This window comes from Peromyscus californicus, unplaced genomic scaffold, assembly GCF_007827085.1.
Source record: "Peromyscus californicus insignis strain IS unplaced genomic scaffold, ASM782708v3 Scaffold_2__1_contigs__length_46816999, whole genome shotgun sequence".
Taxonomy (NCBI): Eukaryota; Metazoa; Chordata; class Mammalia; order Rodentia; family Cricetidae; genus Peromyscus; species Peromyscus californicus.
In genome coordinates, this window is record NW_026294540.1 from 43,746,699 (window position 1) to 43,766,656 (window position 19,958).

At 40.6% G+C, this 19,958-nt stretch overlaps 1 protein-coding gene across 5 annotated transcripts in view; it reads left to right on the forward strand.

The window, feature by feature from the left end:
• The window catches only part of Pds5b (PDS5 cohesin associated factor B), a 157,653-nt gene extending 140,726 nt beyond the window's left edge, over positions 1 to 16,927 (forward strand). The window contains exons 27-35 of one of the 5 annotated variants that reach the window (XM_052754599.1): positions 1,360 to 1,492; positions 1,836 to 1,955; positions 2,760 to 2,822; positions 3,498 to 3,643; positions 5,855 to 5,960; positions 10,424 to 10,860; positions 10,968 to 11,078; positions 13,665 to 13,803; positions 15,254 to 16,927. In XM_052754599.1, coding sequence (XP_052610559.1) covers positions 1,360 to 1,492; positions 1,836 to 1,955; positions 2,760 to 2,822; positions 3,498 to 3,643; positions 5,855 to 5,960; positions 10,424 to 10,860; positions 10,968 to 11,078; positions 13,665 to 13,803; positions 15,254 to 15,289 — 1,291 coding nt within the window. In that variant the 3' untranslated portion in view covers positions 15,290 to 16,927. The remainder of the gene's footprint in view (positions 1 to 1,359; positions 1,493 to 1,835; positions 1,956 to 2,759; positions 2,823 to 3,497; positions 3,644 to 5,854; positions 5,961 to 10,423; positions 10,861 to 10,967; positions 11,079 to 13,664; positions 13,804 to 15,253) is intronic. The other 4 variants (XM_052754600.1, XM_052754601.1, XM_052754602.1 and 1 more) reach the window with 4 other exon arrangements.
• The last annotated feature ends 3,031 nt before the right edge of the window (positions 16,928 to 19,958 follow it).

Sequence of the window (19,958 nt, forward strand, 5' to 3'; positions counted from 1 at the left end):
GTTGCATTTCTCACCTAATTTCCAAAAATGTCCCTTGCACTACCAAACTTGGGTTGTTTCTCTGTGGCTGCGGCGCTGCTTTTCTACTGCAATAATGATGCACCCGGGCTTTTCTCTTCCCATTCTCATCTTTCATTTCCTTCTAATTGTAGGTAATCTCCTCACCAGGTAGTGAGCACATTTATCTTTGCAGTAGCTGTCTCTATAAAAAGAAAGAGTAGTTTCTTCCTAATAGGCCACATTTCACAACCAGGGGAGTAGTCTTGGTTATAACTTCATTACTGCTCTCTGAGTAGAGTAAAGATTACTTACTGCCTGTGTAGAGAGAATAGGGGAATATGACACCGAGAGACATTTTAAGACCAGCGTAATTCCTAGAGTAAACCTGAGACCACCCGGGGCTCAGTTCTGTTATAATAAAAGGTGACTACTGTGATTTTGAATCAGTTAATTTAGTATGTAAATACACTAGTAAAAATGGTTAGTTTCTTGATTCATAGAAATATAGTTATTTAAGATATTGCAGGAAAATAAAATTAAATTACCATTAGCTTACTGTGACAAAGGGGGAAATCCAGTGTCTTTTTTATTTGCCATATCTCTTTCTGAGATGCTATCTCTGAAAATGAATCCTATGTTAGAGTGATTATCAGTAACGAGGAACCCTGGCTGCCTTTCTTTCTCTGAGAGCACTGGCTTTTGAACAAGTGGACTACCTTAGAAATGCACTTGACAGTTAGTTCCCTTCCTTGATTGCCTGGCTGTCTTCATTCGTGGAGCACAGCCTGGGTGATCGCATTTTCTCTGGACAGTTAGTTCCCTTTTCTGTTATTGCCCTCCTTTATAGATCAACCGTAATTCCGTTCCTTTCTTATGGAGAGGGGCATTTAAGTTGTTTTTTCCTCAGTCAGCAGATGCAGTGTGGACGGGTGTCAGCCTTGCCTGCCTTTCTCATTTGCCCGCCTGTTCCTGACCACTGGCTTAGGTGTCCTGTTGAAGCGTCCCCTAGGGCCCGAGTCACCTCAGTGTTGTATGGCCAGCCTTTCTCCACTGTCACAGCACAGAGTTCAGTGGTTCCATCCTTCCCATTTCTGTGTTTTCTTTAACCCCTCATGTAGACTCTGCCGAGATTCTGAGCTCACATCTGCATTGCTGACCTATTGTAGTAGATTATACTGCTGTGTGTAACTTGGGCTTTTTCCTGCTATTTCATTTTGACTTTGTAGCTGCTGCTTTCAAATTTTTTTCCTCTTCTGGAATTACAGAATGTCCATTATGTTAATATTGGGAATCACTGTATCTGTATTTAACAAAAGATTGTTTTCTTCTTTTTTGTATTTTTTCGTTTTGTGTTCTTAGATGTCTTTGGTTTGTTCTGGAGATACTGATGGCTAAAAATGAAAACAACAGCCATGCATTTATCAGAAAGATGGTAGAAAATATTAAACAGACCAAAGATGCTCAAGGACCAGATGATACAAAAATGAATGAAGTATGTAATTCACGATAAGTATTTTGATGCCATGCTGATTTAAATATTTTGGTATAGGGTACAACTTCTTTAACATTTTAAACAGTATTAGTTTTTCTATTAGTGATCATTGCTAACATAGAATTATTATACCAATACTAGTGTTAATTTAGTAGTAATTCTAATGCTGAATCATGTTGTTGATCTTGTACTAATATACACAGTAATATAAGCCACAATATTTATCCTGAAGGCTGCTTTCATTAGTTTACTGTTTGATCTAAATACATGTTCTAGAATTACCCCTAATTAACAGAGTCTAAGATGCCAATCTTAATAACTAACTAAAAAAATACCATTTCAGAAATTATACACTGTGTGTGATGTTGCCATGAACATCATCATGTCGAAGAGCACTACATACAGTTTGGAGTCTCCTAAAGACCCAGTGCTACCAGCTCGGTTTTTCACCCAGCCTGACAAGGTAGTTACTTTAGAATTTGTTGGTGGGAGGTGAAATGAAGTGTGTGCTCCTCACTGGGCTGTGGGAAGACAAGGGGGATCAGTAGTAAGAGCTGCCCCGCTACCAGCACTATGGGAAGGGCACCAGGCTCAGAATGTGACTCTAGACCAGGTGTGGACCAGAGTGGAGGCCACGATGGGGTGATCTAGAGTTTATTTCAAAGTCTGAAGCCATGCCAAAAGCACAGGCAAAACTTTGCCAGAGAATTTGTGAATTAATAGCCTTTGATCCAGAATGGAAATTGGAATGCTGATCTGTAGAGTCTGAAGTTGCAAGCCCTGGATGAGGTCTTAGAAGGTGGTATGAGGAAACACAGAGAGCACAGGCATTTCGATAGGCCCAAGGCTCTGGGAGCGCTGCAAGAGTATTCACCAACCATGTCCCAGTACAGTGCTACGCAGGCCCTGCCAGAGACTCTCCTCTGCGCTGATTGAGTGACAGGTGGAAAGCACATCGTCCTCTTTGAGATTTCAAATGGCCTTGTGGGTTTCCATAAAGTTAAAGGGCTTGTCTCTTTTGTAAGCATTCACTTTGATATGAGCAGCAGAGCCAGGGACTGTGTGGCTTCATCTCTTGAGTGCTGTGCAGGAATGTGTGTTGTCCGGCACATTTGCTATTGGAAACGCTATGAGGTTAGTCTGTCAGAACCACAGCCCGAAATTTCATGTTTGGACTGACTAATTGAAACAAACAGGAACTTGCTTGGCTCTTGTCTCTCACAGAGCTGTCTCGGTGCTCACTGACTGCTTTTTCTCTTGCTTTCAGAATTTCAGTAACACCAAAAATTACCTGCCTCCAGAAATGAAATCATTTTTCACTCCTGGAAAAGTATGTTTTGAGAATTGTTTTAGTATCTATGTGCTAGTTAATTTTAGTGTGATTATTGGCCTAATTGTGCTGTTTTATTTCTTAAATAATTTTTGTGTCTCAAGGTAGGAAATATAATTAGCTATCTTCCATTTGTTGATTAAAGAATTAATTGTTCTTACTATGTAGATGCCAACTAAGATGCACTTAAAAAAAAAAAAAAGCTGATAGCAAAACTATGAAGACCTTTATCCTATAGACATCTTATACCAGTCTAGATACAAATCTTAAAGACAGTGTCTTACATCCTTCCATAGCAAGGCTTTTTTTCATGATTGGTCTATATTTCATTTGTTGTCTTACAGTGGAAACCTTTTCCTACAAATAATTAAAACTCAGTTGCTCTGTTGTCTTTGGGGGTTTGCTGTTTGTTCTGAAATGACCGTGCTAGGTAGCCCAGGCTAGCTTTGAGTTAGTGGTCCTTCCTCAGCCTCCTAAGTGCTAGAGTTGTAGACATGCACTGTTACAGGGTTTTAATTTGTATAAGTAATAGTTCAGTTCATCATCTTTATTTTGCTTAAGGATAGATAAATTTTTTGTAATTTGTGTGTAAACATGTTGAAGTTGTTGCTATGAGTTCTTGATATTTGAGTTTCTTTTAATTAAATAGGAAGAGTTACATATTTCTCGTTTCAGCCTAAAACAGCCAATGTTCTAGGAGCAGTTAATAAGCCGCTTTCATCAGCAGGCAAACAGTCTCAGAGCAAATCATCAAGAATGGAAACTGTGAGCAATGCAAGCAGCAGTTCAAATCCAAGCTCTCCTGGAAGAATAAAAGGGAGGCAAGTGCACAAGAGATGTCACGTTTTGTGTTTGATTCCAACAAGGCTGTAAGATGTAGAGTAATGCAGCTATAATATTTGATGCCACTGAATAGAGATGAGTTGGTAGTTACTGACGAGGAGGAAATACTTAGCTTTTCATGTGTAAGCTTACTGGAGTGATCTCTGCTAGTACACACAGTAAATATTTGACCTCATTGTTCATACCACTTTATGGTTAGTTGTTCACTTACGGTTCATTCATACAGTGGAATACCTGAATCACTAGAAATAATGATCAGGGATGGAGAGATGGCTGAGCGGTTAAGAGCACTGGATGCTATTGTAGAGGACTCCAGTTCAGTTCCCAGAACACACATAGTGGCTCACAACCATCTGTAACACCAGATTTGGGGATCCAACACCCTTTTCTGCCCTCTGCAGGCGCTGTGTGCATGTAATGTATAGACATACATGCAGGCAAAGCATGCATACACATAGAATTCAGGGGCCAGAGGGTTGGCTCGTGTGTAAAGGCACTTTCTACCAAGACTGATACCCTGAGTTTGGTCCCTGGGACTGACCTGGTAGAAGCTGGTAGAAGAGGAGAACCAGCTTCCTTGGGGTGTTCTCTGTCCTCCACACGGTTGCATGCGGTGCTTGAATGCACATGCACATGCAAAGTAAACGAAAAGTGTTTTGTTGGCTTTTTAAAAAAAATGTATTACCCATTAGGTCTGCACTCTGATGGGAGTCAGTGCATGAGATCAGTTGTGTAGAGCAGAGTTGCAGGGCCTTTACTTTGGAATGGCTTCATAATCACATTGGTTTGCACCCAGTAGAAACTTTTTGGGAAAACATAGATCATCTTAATAATGTTCATAATAACTTAACATGGGGTGTGTATTTTATACTATTTGAATTTCTTTTTACTATGCATATATATATATATATATATATATATATATATATAAACTTAGTTGTTTGTTTAAAAAGTAGTTTTAACAAGTGTAGATGTAACCAACCGTCTTATTAAATAAGAAACACAGAACCAATGCAAAGAAGAAAGCCAAGAGATCAGAGCTAAGAGCCTTACCCTGCAGCTAGCCTCTTAAGCCAAGAGACCTCTCTGAAAGAGACCTACTTCCTGTGTGTTTGTCTTTATATAGTCTTTCTGTTCTGCCTTCTCATTGATTGCAAACCCAAACACATAACTGCCTCGTCACTGCCTGTCTGTATAGACCTCTAGGTCTTCTATGGTTGGGATTGAGATTAAAGGCGTGTGTCTCCAATGCTGGCTGTATCCTTGAACACACAGAGATCTACCTAGCTCTGTCCACCAAATGCTGGGATTAAAGGCGTGCGCCACCACCACCACGCTCTTGCTATGGCTGTAATAGCTCTGACACCCAGGCAACTTTATTTATTAACATACAATTAAAATCACATTTCAGTACAAATAAAATACCACCATAAACAAGGATTCTTCTTTTTTCTTTTTCTTGTAAAAATGTACCTTCTTGTTGGCCAGAGCTTGAGATTTATGAGTTTAGCAGTTTGTAAACAGATTGGTTTGTTTGTTTTGAGACAGGGTCTCTCTTTGTAGGCCTGGCTATCCTGAAATTCGCTGTTGTGACCAGGCTGGCCTTTAACTCACAGCGATCCTCCTGCCTCTGCCTCCCGAGTGCTGGGATACGTAGATAAAGTTGATGCAGAAAGCTAGAACTTTCTAAGAGCACAAGAGCATTTGCTTTACTTCATTCAGCAAGTCTGTTAAGTGCCTGCTCTGAGCCCTGCACAGGTTTCCACACTAAGTAAAATTTGCTTACGCGTGGTGACAGGCGGGGAGTCAGATAGGGAATGTGATGACTTTGCATGTTGTTGCTGCAGAGGAAGTGAAGGTGGGGTAAGGAGAGGACAGGGCAGGCTTAAGCTGCACCACGTGGGCCAGCTGGACATAAAACAGCAGGTTTCAGTGTCCGAGCTGCTGCTCCAAGATGGAATCTAGTTTTCAAAACATCATATGGTAAAATGAATTTATTATTTATTTCCTTAATTCATTAAATGGGCTACATTGCTTACTGATTTGGAACTAAATACAATAGGAAAAATTATCTTTAAAATGAATGAAGTCTTTGCTTATGAAGTTATAAATCTATACAATGAAACAATCATAGAAGGCTTTTAAGGTTATTTGATTGTAGAAATAATTGCAGATGTCTCTCTTCAAAGGCTTGATAGCTCTGAAATGGATCACAGTGAAAATGAAGAGTATACAATATCTTCACCTTTGCCAGGAAAAAAAAGTGACAAGAGAGACGACCCTGATCTTGTAAGGGTGAGATTCTTGGTTGAGTGTGTGATGCTGTTAATAGTCATAGTTTTAGTCGGTTTTGCTCTTTAGCCGGATATTACAATCAAAGTCAAATTTGGGATGTGATATGCTTTTTGTAATTTTAGTTTCAAATGTGATATTATAGTTTAGTTTGAGTTTATGTGATTCTTGTCTTTGGGTAAATAATCTTAATTCTTTGTCTTTAGAGTCAAACATGTTAGTTCCATATTCAGAATTGTTCGTTTTTCTTTTTAAACAGTGTTTTAGTCATGGCCTTAGGAAAAGAGAGTGGAATGAGGTCCCAAAGTCTACCTCTTCCTTTTAGAAAGTCCTTGTTAAGTTTTTAAATATTAATACAAGTGGCTGTCACTTGTAAATGTTACTTGAAGACAGACAGATTGGGTGAAATTTGGTGAGATCAGAATTGATGCTCCAGTGCAGCCCGGTGGGTCTGTGGTGCCTGGGCCCTCGGCTCCCCAGCTGAGCTCTGACCTTTTCTTTGGTTTTTTTTTTCATTTTTCTTTATTAAGAAATTTTCTACTCACTCCACATACTATCCACAGCCCCCTCCCTCTTCCCTCCTCCCTCCTCCCACCCCCAGCCCTCTTTCCCAAGCCACCCCACAACATCCCCGAAATCAAGGTCTCCCATGGGGAATCAGCAGAGCCCAGCACACTGAGCCTAGGCAAGTCCACGCCCCTGAGCTCTGACCATTTCTTGAATAACTGACTGAGCTTTCTGAATTCGTTTTCTTGTCTGTGAACTGGATAGTTTAGGCTTGTCAGCCTAATAATAATGAGTTATTATTCATTAACTGAATAAATGAATTAGCCCAAATAAATTGTTGATGCTGTGTCATTGTTACAATGATTCATGCTGTTGAGCAATAGTGACCGTAAAACAAGTATGTCTGACTCTAATTCAGAAGCAGAGATGGGAGTTATCAATAAAATAGTTACTTTTGCTTTCTTTGGAATTGTATTTGCCCTTCTTGTCTCCCACTGGCATATTTCCAGTATTTTCGAGTTTCTTTAATTTATCTAGCCAAGTTTTACCCAGCGGGCTGGCTCAGCAGTTAACAGTGCTTGGGTGTTCTTCCCGACGCCCCAGGTTTGATCCCCAGCAATGTCTTTAACTGCAGTACCAGGGCATCCAAAGTCCCCTTCTTACCTCCATAGCACCAGACATGTGCAGTGCACAGATATGCATGCAGGCAAAAAACACCTTTACACAGTTTTAAAAGTTTTACCCAAGTAGAATTAAAATTTGATAACTTAGAGAAATGTAGGATCAGTAAAAGAAAGGAGTCCTATTGCTGGGTTTCTAGAGATAATACTTAAGTTAGTAAAAATATTTATATATTTTTTTTTCTTTTTTTCTTTTTTTCTTTTTTTTTTTTTTTCGAGACAGGGTTTCTCTGTGTAGCTTTGCGCCTTTCCTGGAACTCGCTTTGTAGACCAGGCTGGCCTCGAACTCACAGAGATCCGCCTGCCTCTGCCTCCCAAGTGCTGGGATTAAAGGCGTGCACCACCACCGCCCGGCAAAAATATTTATATTTTTTAATTCTACGTCTTAATCAGGAAAATTTCTGTAATCATGCTTAAAAACAGAGTGATTGATCAGCTCATGATTTCTTTCTTTTGGTAGCAGAGACAAGGGTATTCTAAGTGTGAGACCAGTCCTGGCTTTATAGTGAGCTCCAGGCCACGCTGAATACCACAGGGAGGCTGTCTCGCGCTCTCTCTCTCTCTCTCTCTCTCTCTCTCTCTCTCTCTTACACACACACACACACACACACACACACACACACACACACACACACAACAACAACAACAGCAACAAGCAGGGCTAGGGCTGTAGTTTGTGCTTGTCTATCCTGTACAAGGCCCCAAGTTTGATCCCCAGCACTGGAAAGGAAGATGTAGAAAGAACGAAAACATACATATGGTGTCCATGTATGTCTGTGTTCATGCATATAGCTCACTTCTCTCTGGTGAGTTTGCTACACATCAGATGGATTCTGTTCATCATAGTAACAGTCTGAAACAGAATCTAAAAGAAGTAGAGAGCACTTGTGTGGGAAATCTCACAACCAAGAGACTTGGCAGACTCAGAATGTTGTGTGTTCTTCTGTGAGAAAGAAAAGGTTGGAATGGTGATAGTTTTCTCCCAAGTGAATATGTAATAAAATTTTAGTGATTTTTTTAAAATTTTTTTCCCCAATGTGGAAAAATTAGTGGACAATTGAAAAGGCACAGTATAACCAGCACCGGCCCAACAAGACACAGATCTGTTTAGCTGTGGCCAGTGAGATATAGTGTACTGCTGCCACAGCCCCTAGACACTATTTCCTAGGGTGGAGAGTCTATAATCTTAGAAATTAAGTTCCTAGAAGGAAGAGGGGATTCTATCTTCCTGACTCCCCTCCTTCAGATTATACCCTCAAAACCTCATCTCACATTGGGATATAAAGTCTGCAACACACGAGGGCTACAAACTCAGACAATACCAAAAAGAAAATAAAGGTTAAATATCTTTAAAAGAGTACATGAATATAGGTAAAGTACTAGGTTTCCCAGAAAACAATCCAGACAGAAGAAATAATACCAAGAAACATCCCCTGGGGGGCTTTTCTTTTTGCAATGGAGTCTAACATCCCCCATTCTGGCTTTGAACTCAGTATGTAGCCAGTGATGGATGACCTTGGGCTTCTGATGCCTCCCCTTGTGCATACTGGATTGCTGCTGAGTGCAACCACGCCCGACTCTATGAAGTGCTAAGGAGCAGTTGAGATGAGCACTTCACCCGCTCAGTCACTTCCTCCAAGTTACAGCTTTTGTTGATTTTTTTTTTTTTAAACAATAAAATTTTACTTACTAGTATTTATTTTATGTGTTTGGGTGTTTTACATCACATGTGTGCCTGGTGCCCACAGAGGCTGGAAGAGGGCATTGAATTCTTCTAGAACTGGAGTCACAGATGGTTGTGAGCTGCCATGTGGGTGCTGGGAATTGAACCTTGATCCTCTGGAAAAGCAGCCAGTGCTCTTAACCACAGAGCTGTCTTTCCAGCCCCTCTTTCTGTTGAAAATTTTAAGAGTATAAATTTGCACAGACTTTGTGGAAGTTAAGTCGTACCTCTAAGTGTTCATATACCCTCTCATTCTTAAGTCTCTAAAGAATTTTCTCAGTCTCCATTTTCTCATTAATACATAAATTCTCTGAAGATAAAGTAAGATTTTATTTTAAATTTGAAAACCTTGGTCTTTTTTGTTTCTTTGGTTTTTTTTTTTTTGGTTTTTTTTGTTGTTTTTTGTTTTGTTTTGTTTTGTTTTTGTTTTGTTTTGGTTTTTTTTTTTGGTTTTTCGAGACAGGGTTTCTCTGTGTAGCTTTGCGCCTTTCCTGGAACTCACTTGGTAGTCCAGGCTGGCCTCGAACTCACAGAGATCCGCCTGCCTCTGCCTCCCGAGTGCTGGGATTAAAGGCGTGCGCCACCACCGCCCGGCTGTTTCTTTGTTTTTTATACTGTTCTGTTTTGAATTAGTTAAATCTGGAAAGAAGGTCTCTGGCTCAGAGATGTTCTGGGTTTTTAGTGTATCCTGTAGCCTCCATTTAGAAAATAAAAATAGTTCTTTACGACATCATAGACACACAGAGCACATGGTTACTTTATATCACACCCCCACCGTGTGTGTGGTCTAATCACAGCTAGGCGAGCACACTCAGGACAGGTGCTTGAGGGTCACCTGTCTACCTAGTGACTGAGTTGAGGTGCTCATCTTAACTAAGAGGCACACATATAATAAAGTACTGATTGAGACGACGGCTCCCTTTGAAGCTCTGCATCCTAAATTTAAGAATAAAGACTTGTGGGTTGCATACCAGCAGGTAGCCCATACCTAGGAGTGTATGGGCAGCACAAACTAGAGTTTGGGTTTTTAAGAATTAGGAAGTTGGAGGGATCTTGGAGGAGTGGGGGTGAGTGTGATCAAAATACACTGCATCAAGTTCTCCAGGAACAAATACAAAGTGTTGTTTTAAATGGAATTCTACTCTTACTCCAAGGACTTTTAAAAATCAAGTTCCAGTGAATAGCCTGGTGAAGTTGCACATGTTTGTCATCCCAGCCACTCTGAACTCTAACATGAGAAGAGAGTTTGATGCCAGCCTAGGTGACCTGATGAGGCCTTGAGTCTGCACACTAAATATGAGAAAAGCAGTACAGAGTTGTGGTTGCAGTCTGTTTAGAGCTGCACATCTCGATAGATAGTCGTGACCAAAGTAGATCGCAGAGGTTTAGGAGTTATCACATTCAGAATGCTAACAGTGTGTTTGCTTGGCACGCTGGCGCTTCAGCCCAGGGCCTTGCACATGCTAGGCAAGAAGTTTTCTATGAACCACACCCTGAGCCCTAAAGTTTTATTTTTCAAAACTTAATTTTAAAAATTGTGATCCTCCTCCCTCCAGTCTGAGTTGGAGAAGCCTAGAAGTCGGAAAAAAGCATCTGTCCCAGACCCGGAAGAGAAGTTAGGGATGGATGAGCTGACTAAGCTGGTACAGGAACAGAAACCTAAAAGCAGTCAGCGAGGTCGGAAGAGAGGCCACGTGGCTTCGGAGTCAGACGAGCAGCAGTGGCCTGAGGAGAAGAGGCACAAAGAGGAGCTCCTCGAAAACGAGGATGAGCAGAACAGCCCCCCCAAAAAGGGCAAACGAGGCAGGCCGCCAAAACCTGGTGGAGGGTCGTCAAAGGAAGAGCCATCAGTGAAAACATCCAAAAAAGGAAACAAGAAAAAAACTGTCCCTCCTGTGGTAGACGAAGAGGAGGAAGAAGAAAGACAAATTGGAAACCCAGAGCAGAAGTCAAAAAGCAAACAGCACCGGACATCGAAGAGAGCACACCAGAGGTGAGTATGTGTGACCCTAAACTGCGTGTGGCCATCGATGCAGTGAATATACTTACCACAGTGTAAATCATAATTTGATGCTATCCACATTTGGGTCTTCCCCAAAGCAGAGCAGAATCTCCTGAAACTAGTGCAGTTGAATCCACACAGTCCACACCACAGAAAGGACGAGGAAGACCATCAAAAACGCCATCACCATCACAACCCAAAAAAAATGTGTAAGTTGTAAATAATATTAAACTTCAAACCAATTTCAAAGTATTTTGCAAAAATCATAAATTTATAAGCATAATTATTGCCGTATTTAAATTCCAAATATTTTGTCCCATTATACTAGGTAAGATATTTTTATAAACTTACCTAGGGGATTAATGGCCCAGTTAATAGTTGTACATTTTTATAGGTCTAGAGAAATCATAAACAAATGCTGAATAGTTAGTTATATGGACTTATGGTATAAAAACATACTTTTCAATAATCACTATGCATCAGCCAGGTTTCCTCATTGCTGCAGACTATGATTTTTCTTAATCATTTCTCTCATCAGCGTTTCCATTTGGAGAAAAAGAAATGGTACTACACCTTGGTTTTCATCCTTTGAACTCGTATAAAGCAATAGGCAGCACTTTTCTTAAATTCTGTCCATAGAAATGACTGCAGGTTGTTCTTAAGCTTTAAGGTAGTTGGCACTTGCACATTCACGAGAGAGAGCAGTGAATCTACTCAAAGTCACCACCATAATGTGAGCACCAGCACTGTCGGCTGCGAACCAGGCAGGGCTGTCCTCTGTTATGAAAGTAGAACCAGAGTATCATGTCCTGTTAGCCAGAAGTGTCATCTCTGTTCCTGAGCACGCTCAGTATGTAACTGTACCCAGTACTTGGACTTTTTTTTTTTGCATAATTAAAACTTTATTGAAAAATTGGCACTGAAATTGGAGTTCACTGTTGGATACCTTCAAAATCAAACATAATTACAGTCTTGGTAATAAGTCTACCAAGACCTGATCTTTTGCTTGACTTTTCAGAGCTTCCAGCACGTCTTAGCTAAATGCTTGGGTATCATAGAGTTTTTCCTGTTCCTGTGTGTTCCACAGGAAGAGGAAAAGCTGCCTGAGTATCAGTCAGTGCTTCCTGCTTTCTTCCATGTAAGTTTTCTGTAACCTTACAAGTAAAGGTAAGTGTATTATTGTGACTGCTTCCAAAATGTGTTTGGTCCAAAGAGCAAAACCAGTCAGATAACACTTTTCAATTTCTCACCCTTATAACTTACTTTTTTTTTTTTTTAATGCGGACATCATAAAGTTAAGGGCTCAAATGGTTGTGATGTCCCTTCAAATTTTATAACCCTGTGTTCTGTGAACATTCAAAACCTAACTGTATCTTACAAAATCAGTACAGAAGGAGGCTTTTTGTTTTACCTTACACTTCTGGACAGTTCTTTTTCAGAGCTGGAGTAATAATGTGTTATAATTTGTCTGTATTTTGTGTTCTAGCTGTAATATAATTGAAAAACATTATAATCATCATCCATGTAATTCTGTATGGTAGCACGGAACAGACAAGAGTTTTTATTCTCTTGAGACGTTCTCTCCAGTGGGCAGGCAGACACTAAGTAGTCATATAGGAATGTGGAACTATAACTCTGATATGTGTCCTGAAAATATTAGAGCCTTAGAAGAGAATATTCTAATATTCTAATACAGACAAATCCTAAGAAGGATTTGGGAGTTCGGAAAGTTTTCTTTTTGGAATGTGACAGTGAATTGATTACATGAAAATACTAGGAGAGAGAGATGAGATGAGGTGAGATGGGATGGGATGGGGTGAGGTGAGGTGGGATGGGGTGAGGTGAGGTGGGATAGGATGGGATGAGATGGGATAGAATGGAGTGAGGTGGGATGGGATGGGATGGGGTGGGGTGAGGTGAGATGAGATGAGATGAAGTGAAATGGGATGGGGTGAGGTGGGATGGGGTGGGATGATGGGATGGCTCAGTGGTAAATACACTTGCTGCCAAGCCTGCCTGTCTGAGTTCAATCTCCAGTTCTCACATGGTAGGTGAGAACCAACTCCCTCAAGTATCCTTTGACTTCCACAAGTGCACTGAAGCACACATATGTTAACACATAGTATATAGATATAAAACAGAAGAGGAGAGAGTAGGGAAAAGACCATTCAGAGAATACTATAGTTAAAGTTTCTGAAGTGTGAAAAAATTGGTAAATCCAAGAAACTGGAAAAGGCAAGAGATTTACTGGATTGTAACTGTCAGGAATAGACATGTAGGCCGGGACAATGTGAAGGAATTTCCAGGGTTATTGGTTTAGTGCAGGGGTTTGTTGGAGTGATACTACCTGTTCTGTGTTTTTCAAGGGTCACTTTGTAAGAAGAACCCAGAGGTAGGAATGAATGGTGGGGAGGAGTGATGGGTTCAGATTCCTCTCTGTACAATCTAAGGAGGTAAGAGGAAAAGTGCCCAGTTCTCTACTCAGAGGATGCCGCCCTGAGTGGCTTAGTGGGACAGATGTTCTGTGATGAGGAGGAGAGATGGAGTAGGCATCAGCTTCAGGCTGTGGTGAAGTCCTTTGTGGTAACAGTCTTGGCCACACCTTCCTTCCTTTTCTATAATCTTTGTAAGATTCTCAGAGCAATGCTTGAGAGTCAAGATGGAAATTCATCTCTTATGACATAATTGAGGATAAAATGACAAGAATTCATGGGTCATTTAAACCATTTCTTCCAGTGAGTTAATCCACAACCTAGGGTTGGCATTCTCGTTTTATTTGGTGTGTTTTGCTTTAGCCGTGTAGGACGCTCCAAACAGACAGCTACTAAAGAAAATGACTCGAGTGAAGAAATGGATGTCCTTCAGGCCAGCTCTCCTGTCAGTGATGACACTGCACAGGAAGGAGCAGAAGAGGAGGACATCTCTGCAGGAAATGTACGTGCTTATTGGAGTGTTGTGTGTGTGTGTGGGGGGGTTACAGATGCAAAAAGAGAGCCAGGAAGTATTTCAGTCAGCTCCATTTAGCACTTGCTGTTGGCTCTAACTCTAGATATTCATGCTTTTGCTCATTAGTTTTATGTTACTCACTTACCAGCTTAAATAACGGAAGAAACAAATTTGAGGGGTGCTTGAACTTCCATGAGAACGATAGGTGTTGTGATGTCCAGTGAACCTGTCAGCTGAGTGCTGAGTGGTCCCAGGAGTGTAGCGGCGTCGTGTTGCCAGTCCAGGCACTGGGATCCACGAACTGTTTATTTGTATTTCACAGATGTTTTTGATGTTTCTGTTTTGAGTCTAACGATAGAAACCAGAAGAAAACCACACAGAATAAAACTGAATCTTGAAGTAAAATCAGCCTTGGGATTGAAGTGTCAACTGGCTTTGGCCCTGGGTGCTGCTTCTACAGAAGTAGGAGCTGGTGCTTTACAGGGACTTTCTTCTTTTAGATAACAAATGGTGTTGCTAGTTACTGCGTATTTCTCACTGGAGAAAGAGGGAATTAATACACAGAGGGACTGTTTTCTTGACACATGGACACAGAACTTTAGGTCAGTTCAGTCAGTTTTCTTCATTTGGGAAACTTGAGTTTGGTCAGTTCCCACATTCCCAGAGCTGGCCTCTGTGGGTTGATTCTCTTGAGTGTGTTCAGCATCCCATCTGCCCAAGGTGCGTTGATATGAATTGCTCTAAAGTGTCTCAGAGCTGGTCTGCTTTGTTTCATAAAGACTGAGGAGAGGGATTTGAAAGTAAGACTGAATCATCATCCATAGTAATGGGGAACAGCTAACCGTGCAGGAGGTCGAGTCAGTTACCCCCTGTGCCTTTTACTTACGCTGTTTTAGACTGACCTTGTTGGGGGTTTTCTATGTTTTTTTTTTTTTCTTTGTTTGTTTTTTTTCAAGACAGGGTTTCTCTGTGTCCTGGCTGTCCTGGATCTCCCTCTGTAGACCAGGCTGGCCACGAATCTCGAGTGCTGAGATTAAAGGCGTGTGCCATCACTACCCAGCTCCTGACCTTGTTTTTGAATCAGAGTTTTAGGCTTCCTCTAGACCTTGCCAGTAAATGGTAGTATGTTTGAACTTGAGGTTGTGTAGATGTGTCTGCAGCGGTTGGGAGCCAAACTCACCAACTTCTGTCCAAGAGTCAAGTATTTTCTTTGCCGCAGAAAGTAAGGAGAGAGATGATGAATCTGAGAGTAATTGTTGTGGGCTTGTCCAGATATCATACAAGCCTAAGTACCTGAAGATAGGAAGAAAGGAGGAGACAGGTTTAGGGGAAGAAATTCAGAAACGTGCAGGAATAAACATTGTGTAAAAAGCAATGGTTGTTACTATGGTAAATGTGAATATGCTCACATTAGTTATCTATTGACTTTTCTCTTCAGCTACGACGGAGAAGTTCCAAACGAGAGAGACGATGAACACATGTCATTGACTTTCATTGTGAAAGCTTTGGGGAAAAAAATAAAAAAAACATTTTTTGTCAAGTATGAGGCTAAATAAAGCCTTTGATGCACAAAACGGGACTGCCAAAGTGTGGACAGTTGGACCTTTGATGGCCATGAGTTTGTGGTCACATGTGTCGGCCATTCACATGGTGATAGCATTGACTGCCGAGTCTTGTGAAGGTTTCATGTGGGATGGCTGTGTAGACATATGAAAGAAGAAGCGTGTAAATAACCCTGCCCCATTCTGACTTCTGAAGTGCTTGTATAGCTTCTGTCTGCGGCTTTAAACTGACAGGCCCACTGCTCACGGGACCTGTTCATCTGAAGAGCATCTGTTAGGACGGATCTCGAGCACTGGTCAGTCAGTGTTTGTGTTTGTATTCTCTGCAACTTTACTGTGAAATTTGCTTTTCAACAATGGTGTCATTTTCCTGATGTCACTCTTTGTTGGCATTAAATAGTCTCTTCCCCTGTTTGTATCCCAGCTGTGTTTACCCAGGGCACCCTTCGTCTGGAGAGGTGCTAGAGCCTCTCTGCCTGTACACTAGAGCAGCGCCTGTCGGGAGGACACCACGCAGATTGTGGAACAGTCCTCGAGTTATTTGATGACTTTACACCTCAGTATTGGTCCCAGAATTTTCTGGCCTTTCATGGCAATGAAAATTTTAAGAAAGAGATTTAAAATATTTTAATTTTAAAGAGTGTGTTATAAAATAATGTACTAAATTCTTTATTCCATTCTATCATCTTTTTTTCAGTTTATATTAATCTACTGTATCAATAAAATTCTGTAATTTGATGGGCTTTTAATAGTCTAGAATGTTATTGTGTATAGATACTACTTCTTGAACATTATGTTCAGAAAATGCAAATTATTACACTATAATATAAAATCTGATGTATACACATTAGAAAAGTTCTCTCCATAACCATGTAAAGTTAATCAGAAACAAAAAATTTTATTGATGCAGTGTATCTTTATAAATCTGTTCTTGAAAGCCAAGTGTTTTGTATTTTATAGTGAGTTGCATGTTCATGAAAAAAATTGCTGATCATGAGATGTGCTTTTTCTGTAAATTCATACTTAGCCATAGTATATGATAGATGACCCCTTAACATAGTTTTTCATCAAGAGTTTATAATTGTACTTTATTTTGGAGCCAAAAAAACTTGTTTGGTGGGAGGTTGGGGTGGGGGTGGCAGTGACATCTGGTGTGGGCTGACACTGTAGGTGTCACACTCTGCTGACACTGAGTCCACTGCATCCAGAGCAGGAGAAAAGGAAATTTGCCTGAGTTCATCTTAGAGATCTGTTCTGTTGTCATTTTATCTGCAAAGTCTAAAAATGGGTTATGTAGTTGTATGAACTGCGTTTTGAACCGAAATGTATTGGTTACCATCTTATGCTCACCTGAATTTACTTTTATGGGTGCTGAGTTGTTTTTGCACATTGTTAACAACAGAAGAGAAAACCACATTCTAAGTTACCAGGTTTACTATATCAGATACAGAGCATTTTCATAGAGTATACCTTCATGTTTAAGGTGTGTTTCCAGAATTGGCTATAGTAGATTGGGGATGCAATAAAGAAGTGACTATTTTAGAAAACAACACTTTGCTATTTTTCTGTATGTATCGCAGATGATGTGATTATTTTTCTTTTAAATATCTCCTTATGTTTATGAAACACTTTATTTTTAAAAAGACGTGTGAATTGTGTCTTAATCTTTCAGTGTTGAACAGTACTGACACCAATGGGGACGGGAGGCTGCTGTCTGTGGGCAGCTCACATTGGATTATGATACTTGGGAGTTTCAGTGTTTCCTTAGCTCGGCTCTCGAAACAATGCTGTTTCAATTTCAACAGTACAAAAGCATGTTTTTAAATCTATGCCACAGATAATAAAGGATAGCTTTGTATTTTTGTCATCAACTAAACTGCATTGGAAATATTTATGGAAATATATCTTTAAAGCCATTTTATAAAACATACAAAAATTATTATGGAGGATTTTTATTTGCATGATCATCGTTCACCAAATTTCATTGCACATTAATGCTGTGCATCGATTCATGACAAAACACGGTCATTGTAGATTTCGTTTGTGTTCTTTGCCAATAAGTCTGTAATTTTTTAACGTGTCTGTTCACTTTTTGGGAGGATTATGATCTAAAGTTTTCATTTTTGTGTAGAGAAATAGGTGCAATAATGATCAAAGTTTTTGTCCTGAATCTTCATCTTAGGGACTTACTATATGTTTAAATATTAACACTTCATGCACTAATATTTGGAGAGCCACATACTTTACAGTAAAGCTAGGTGTGTATACGACATTATTTGCCAACAGTTGTTAGCACACTGCAGTGATCATACTCCCTTTGAGAATATCTGACATCGAGGACCTGTGTAGCTCATTGTAACCCGCAGCCTGTGGGATCTGTTGACTTCCAGGTGAGCTTTGCTTGTTATGTACAACACTAAGCGGATTCAGTGCTCTCCACTGTGTGTGAGTTAGAAACATGCTGTAGAACTGTACTTGACATGAAAGCTTAAATGACTGTGTCTTCTTCTTACAAGAGTTCCTTTTGCCTACTGGAAGACTATTGGGGGTTTAATGATGTGTTTAATGTAGGCATCTCTCTACCACATAGTATTATGTTACCATAACGAATGAATGGTTCTTAGATAACCAATTTTCAGACAGTTTTGGGTTTTCTGTGAAGTTAAATAAACATAAAAGCTCATGTAATTATATTTTTATGTGACTCAATATATATTTACCAGAGAAAGTCATGTTTTGTGATTTTTAATTTTGGAGTCTTTGTTCCTCTGTGACATTTTTCTAAACTTTATGTTTAAACTTTTCATGCAATATCTTGGCTGCCAGAAATTTTACTAAAACCTAAGTTAAAGAATTACAGAACTAAGAAATAATGTAAATTTTGAAACTAAGTGCTATGAAAATAAGTTGCTAGACAGCTTATTTATTCAGTAAACATTATGAACCTATTGCATGCCAGTCACTCAGTTTTTATTCAGGATGAAGTTGAAGTTTGATCAAGACAGACTAGTCCCCTGCCTTTGTGGTATTTATGTTGTTTTGGGAGTAAGTGTGTTAAAAAAGAAAAGTTGTGCCGGGTGGTAGAGGTGCATGCCTTTAATCCCAGCACTCGGGAGGCAGAGGCAGGTGGATCTCTCTGAGGTCAAGGCCAGCCTGGGCTACAGAGTGAGTTCCAGGAAAGGCTCCCAAGCTACACAGAGAAACCCTCTCTCAAAAAACCAAAAAAAAAAGATTCTTTGGAGGGCTGGAGAGATGGCTCAGTGGTTAAGAGCATTAGCTGCTCTTCCAGAGGTCCTGAGTTCAATTCCCAGCACCCACATGGTGGCTCACAACATCCGTAATGAGATCTGGTGCCCTCTTCTGGCCTGCAGGCATACATGCAGGCAGAACACTGTATACATAATCAATCTTTAAAAAAAGAAAGAAAGAAAAATTGTGAAAAATGCTGTGAAGAAGCGATTTGGGAAGAAGCCACTTACGTAGACTTAAATAGTTGAGTTATTCAGAAGTGAGGCTGGAGCTGCTGTGTGCCGACTGGGATCTGTAACTCTAGGGTATCTTGGGCCTACGAGTGTGCTAGCTGTCGGGACCTGGTGCTGAGGCAGTCTGCTCTGGCTGCTGTTTGTTTCTTGTGTTTGCATCCTCAGGTTGAATGTGTGTATCGATGGCACTTGCTGATGTGGGGGCCTGTCCTCTAACTGATCCTCTAAAGAGGAGGAATCCTTTGCATTAGTTATGAACTATTAACTCGGGTTTCTCTCCTCCATCTGTCCTTCATCATCTTAGACCTTTTAGCTCTATAAAATGCTTCTGTTTTCTTTGATCTCTTGCAGTCGTTTTTTAATTTATATTTGGTTGTGTTCTTTAGTGGTTTCCCTGTAGGTTACAGTAGATGTTTGACTTCCTGTAGGTTCACACACTGTTGCGTTTGCCACCTTCACCACAGGTGGGAAGTTCCTAACAGTTGAGCTGTTCACCACTATTGTGTGCAATAGTCCCTGTGTACGCATGCTCGGTGTGTTGGTTACTTTTGCGTTACTCTATGCCTGACAGCAGCAGCTTGGGGAGGAAGAGTGTATTTGGGATGTAAGAGCATATACCTGCACTGGGGTGAGGAGCTCAGAGCAGCAGACACCGTCATGGTGAAGGGAGTCTTGAGACTCTTTACTGAGATCTCTGGAGATACCTTGGTGAGACAGGAAGCAGGTTGGGCAGTTGGTTTTTCAAGGCCCTCTAGCCCCAGAGAGCCAGTTCCTTTAGCTAGGCCTCACCTCCCAAAGGCCACCAGTTCCCCAAACCAAGCAAACAGCTGGGGGCCAGATGTTTAAACATGAGTCTATGGCCCACAATTAATATCCAAACCATAACTTCCTACTTGTGCCTGCTTAGGTTTATGGTCCTCAATGCAATATCCAGCTTCCAAAGTCCCCATAGTTTCACAGTTCCAATACTGAACAAAAGTTCAAAGTCTCTTCTGAGAATCGGGCCAGTCTCTCAGAACTGAGTCCTGAAGAAGTGAAAATCCAACTTAACATGCACACAGCACATGAGGGAGCAGAGTCAGCATCTCAGGAGAAGTGG